Here is a 4609-nt window from a genome sequence, read left to right as displayed (position 1 = left end):
TATAAATACTCACATCAACACTTCACTTGTGAAGAGTGGGGGGGGTCGGTTATGTTTTGTTAAGATACCATTTTCAAAGTTAACAATGTACATTTTGATGGGAGCTTTTTAATCAAATGTACCGTGTTTCTGTTTATCATGTCCTCTGTTTTTGCAGGCGACAGACACAAGGCTGTCATGTTACAATTAGACATGTGGAATTTAATGTGATTTGTATTTGGTAACAGGAACTGTTGAACTCTATTGTCAGGTTCGGTGAAGGAGGTTTGATGTGACTTGTGTTTTACACAGACTGCATATATTGATGCATATTCTGTCATTCAGATAACAGCTATTATATGTGTTAAATGTTCAGAACAGCTTTATCCATGTCTTGGCTCTCCTGGCTCCACACTCGGTTGCCCTCCTCGGCCCTCTCCTTGCTGCTTCTCATTGTAGTGGGCAGACAGACGGGGCCGGAGGTGGCTCAGGCGATAGTGTGCTCCCGGTGGGGAGCACCAAGTGACAAGAGCCTCTCCCAGGATGGCGATTTGATTATCGGTGGGCTTTTTAATCTGTATAACTCACCGGCTCTACAGCATGGATTCACCAAGCTTCCTCACTATGAACCATGCACTGGGTAAAACTTCATCAGAAAATATAGTGTTGTTGAATGTCTGGTGGTTATTATGTTGTTCAGCACAATTAGTTTCTGTTAAATACAGATAAAAATATTCTACAAAATGTTGAACTAGAAAGCTATGCAATGTTTATAATACATAATGTTTTATGTTAGGTTAGGTTAAAGTTGTATATATCTGAGGTAAGTATATTTTAATTGTAGTAGAATTATTTAAATAGATTTAACTGTAATACATATATTTTGGAAGATATGACATTTTGATGACTATCTTTTACTGATCTTCTAGTTTATTTTATTCACTGTTCCTTTCTTCTCCTGTGATCTCAGTTTAGATCTAGAGTCATTAAAAAAATTATATACTATGACGTTTGCGGTGGATGAAATCAATCGTAACAGCACCCTGCTACCGGGAGTGAAGCTGGGCTACCGTATACTTGATAGCTGTTTCCACTGGGCTCTGCAAGTTGCACTGTCGCTGGTTGGAGGAGACGCACATAGCTGCAACTTAACATCCTCTACGCCTCGTTCTACAACTGATGAACAACCTAGAGAGACAGCAAGTATTACTTGATGATTTAGTATGCAGTTAATATTTGATATGTCCATGAAAACAACAGCTGATATGATTATAACACAAAAAGTTTGTCCTCATGTAATTATATGTCTATCAGCAGGTGGTCAGCCTGTTCCTTTACTCATTGGTCCTGCCTCATCAACAATAACCATAATTCTGTCAAGGATCCTTGGGCCTCTCTCTGTGCCACTTGTGAGTTTCACTATCTCATAGGAAATAAACCTGACTAACCTTATTTTATACAGCAAGAGGCTGATACTAAAAATAAAATGGTGTTATTGCTGTAAAGGCAGTGTCAAAATAATATTTATACGTCTTTCTCTCAGATCAGCTACTTTGCAAGCTGCCCCTGTCTTAGTGACAGGCTTAATTTTCCTAACGTCTTCAGAACAATCCCCAGTGATATTTACCAAGCCCGGGCCATGGCACGACTGGCCATACACTTCCGTTGGACTTGGATGGGAGCTGTGATTGAAAACACTGATTATGGTCATTTTGCGATACAGGTGTATGTCTTTGTTATTTTATTGTAAATTGCCTGAAAAACTCTCAAAACATGTACGAACATATTTGTTCTTTTGACCTCCAGGCATTTCAGGAAGAGACTAAGGGGAAAGGGGTGTGTTTGGAATTCATAGAGACTGTCCAAAGAGAAACTATTGTGAGTGATGCCAGACGTGCTGCCCTCACAATTCAAGCTTCGACTGCCAGAGTGATTCTAATCTTTTGCTGGTATACAGATGTAAGGACATTATTTCTGGAACTGGCCAAAAGAAATGTGAGCAACTGGCATGGACGTTTGTATAGACTAATGTTTTCATCACTAAACAAAAACATATAGTTTGTCTGTTTTTCTTGTTTGCAATTTATATCAGTGTCGTCTAATCTGTAGGTGACTGACAGACAGTTTCTGGCCAGTGAGGCTTGGAGCACCAGTGGTGATCTTCTCCAAGATCTTGCCATCTCTAAAGTGGCAAGTGGCGTTCTTGGTGTGGCCATTCGAAGTGCAACAATACCCGGATTTCAGAATTATCTCAGAAGTTTGCACCCAATTCGTCGTCCTGATGATGAATTCTTACGAGAATTCTGGGAAAAGGAGTTTGGATGCAGTCCACATGCAGCACCTCTATCTTTATATTCATCTCAACTCAAAACAAGGTCTAACCATCAGTCAAATGTTTCTTCTTCATCTTCTTCTAAGGAGTCCTTTCAGAAAGCCTCTTTAGCACCCTGCAGCGGCACAGAGTCCCTGGAGGGAGTGCAGAATCCCTTCACTGACACTTCCCAGCTAAGGGTGGCATATAATGTCTATCTAGCTGTTTATGCTGCAGCCCACGCCCTTCACAGTCTTCTCTCCTGCAACAGCTCCACCTGTTCCTCTCCAAAACACATCAAACCCATAGAGGTAAACATAATTATCCCTGAGTCATCTTATCCACAAGCGCCATATAGTTATTAAAGTTTTGATGTCAACAGTCTCTTCAACATTTCAGCTGTTGCAGCACTTGAACAAAGTGAACGTCACCACACCACAGGGGGAAATGTTTTACTTCCAAGGGGGCGACATTCCAGCAAAGTACGACCTTGTCAACTGGCAGAAGACCTCTGAGGGGTCACTCAGACTGGTTTTGATTGGCCGTGTGGACGGGTTTGATCTCCATCTTAATGAGTCAACTATTCAGTGGAGCACAGGATCCACTCAGGTATAGTTAGATCAACAAATTGTCTCCAGGCTACCAACAAATTTGCTGTTGAAATGAACGCCTGTGTCTATTCACATGATTATGTCATTGAGAATATTATTTTACTTGTTTAGGTGCCTGTTTCAGTGTGCAGTGAGAGCTGCCCCCCAGGCACCCGGAAGGCCAACAGGAAAGGAGAACCTCTATGCTGCTTTGACTGTATCCCATGTGCTGAAGGGGAGATTAGCAATCAAACTGGTGAGGACATTACTCCTGAAATTTCCACCTTTGTGTTTTATTTTCCTTCTCTTTCTCCTCTTTTTTCCTCTCCCAGGTTCCCTTCACTGTGAGCGTTGTCTATCAGAGTTTTGGTCCAATGCTAAACAAACAGCCTGCATCCCTCGCCAGCTGGACTTCCTTTCCTTCAATGAAACCTTGGGCATCACCCTGACTGCAGTAGCTGTGTCTGGTGCCGCGGTGACAACAGCTGTGTTTGTGGTGTTTCTCTGCTACCGTCAAACACCTATGGTAAGAACCCAGAGTAGTATAACAGAGAGTTTGTTGAATGCATTTGAATGTCTTCCCCTTGTCTTTCTTGCTCAAGGTGCGAGCCAACAATTCAGAACTCAGCTTCCTGCTTCTCCTGTCGCTGAAGCTCTGCTTCCTGTGCTCGCTGGTGTTCATTGGTCGTCCATCAGTCTGGGCTTGTCGGTTCCAGCAGGCAGCTTTTGGGATCAGCTTTGTACTTTGTGTTTCCTGCCTCCTGGTCAAAACCCTGGTAGTTCTTGTTGTTTTCAGCTCAGCTCGGCCAGGTGCTAAAGCCCTGATGAAGTGGTTTGGTCCAGGCCAGCAGAGAGGAAGTGTCTGCCTCTTTACATCTATACAGGTGTTAATATTTTTTTTATTGTTTAAAAGTTAACAGCATTTCTTGATATAAAACAAAATAACACCTAAATGTTTTTACATTTCATACAGATTATCATCTGTGCCACATGGCTGTCCCTCAGCCCCCCTGTGCCTCAACGTGATCTTGGTTTTCAAGGTTCAAAGGTCACCCTGGAGTGTGCCATGGCCTCTGTTGTGGGCTTCTCTCTGGTTCTGGGTTACATTGGTCTGCTGGCCTGCACCTGCCTCCTCTTGGCCTTTCTTGCCCGGAAACTCCCCGACAATTTCAACGAGGCCAAACTGATCACCTTCAGCATGCTGATATTCTGTGCTGTCTGGGTGGCCTTTGTTCCTGCTTACGTTAGCTCTCCTGGGAAATATGTTGTCGCTGTGGAGATTTTTGCAATCCTGGCCTCTAGCTATGGTTTACTGCTCTGCATTTTTGCCCCCAAATGTTTCATCATTCTCTTGAGGCCTGAGAAAAACACTAAGAAACACCTGATGGCCAGGTAGTCTTTCTGGCTTGAACGTGAGCAGACTCTCTTCGTCTGCTTGAGACAATCTTGCCACGGCCCGATATCATGCAATGTGTATGTGTATATGTTATGTCAATTCCTTTCATATTAATAATGTTAATTGTTAACGTGCTTGTATAAAATCAACAAACGTCTTGCAGCCACACATAATCATGGCTTTCATTGGTAAATGGATATCTAAGATATTTTCTGCTGTTCTTAGACATCATTAAATGGTAATATAACACTATTAATCAACCGTTAAATACAAACACACATTTCAATGAAATACTTTTTGATGTATTTTGCATTAATGTGGTTGGTTGCTTGC

The 4609-nt window shown here is 42.3% G+C and overlaps 1 protein-coding gene across 1 annotated transcript; it reads left to right on the top strand.

Moving 5' to 3' along the window:
• The first annotated feature begins 983 nt into the window (after positions 1 to 983).
• On the top strand, positions 984 to 4609 carry LOC141770961 (extracellular calcium-sensing receptor-like). Its single transcript, XM_074640813.1, has 11 exons — positions 984 to 1122; positions 1297 to 1388; positions 1523 to 1702; positions 1786 to 1974; positions 2089 to 2316; positions 2401 to 2601; positions 2690 to 2899; positions 3013 to 3136; positions 3213 to 3406; positions 3483 to 3764; positions 3854 to 4609. The coding sequence occupies exons 1-11, from the start codon at positions 984 to 986 to the stop codon at positions 4274 to 4276; spliced, it is 2262 nt and encodes a 753-aa protein (XP_074496914.1). The 3' UTR covers positions 4277 to 4609.

This window comes from Sebastes fasciatus, chromosome 7, assembly GCF_043250625.1.
Source record: "Sebastes fasciatus isolate fSebFas1 chromosome 7, fSebFas1.pri, whole genome shotgun sequence".
NCBI classification, from domain to species: domain Eukaryota; kingdom Metazoa; phylum Chordata; class Actinopteri; order Perciformes; family Sebastidae; genus Sebastes; species Sebastes fasciatus.
The sequence above is the reverse complement of the archived record's forward strand: the minus strand, read 5'-3'. Positions and strand labels throughout refer to the sequence as shown.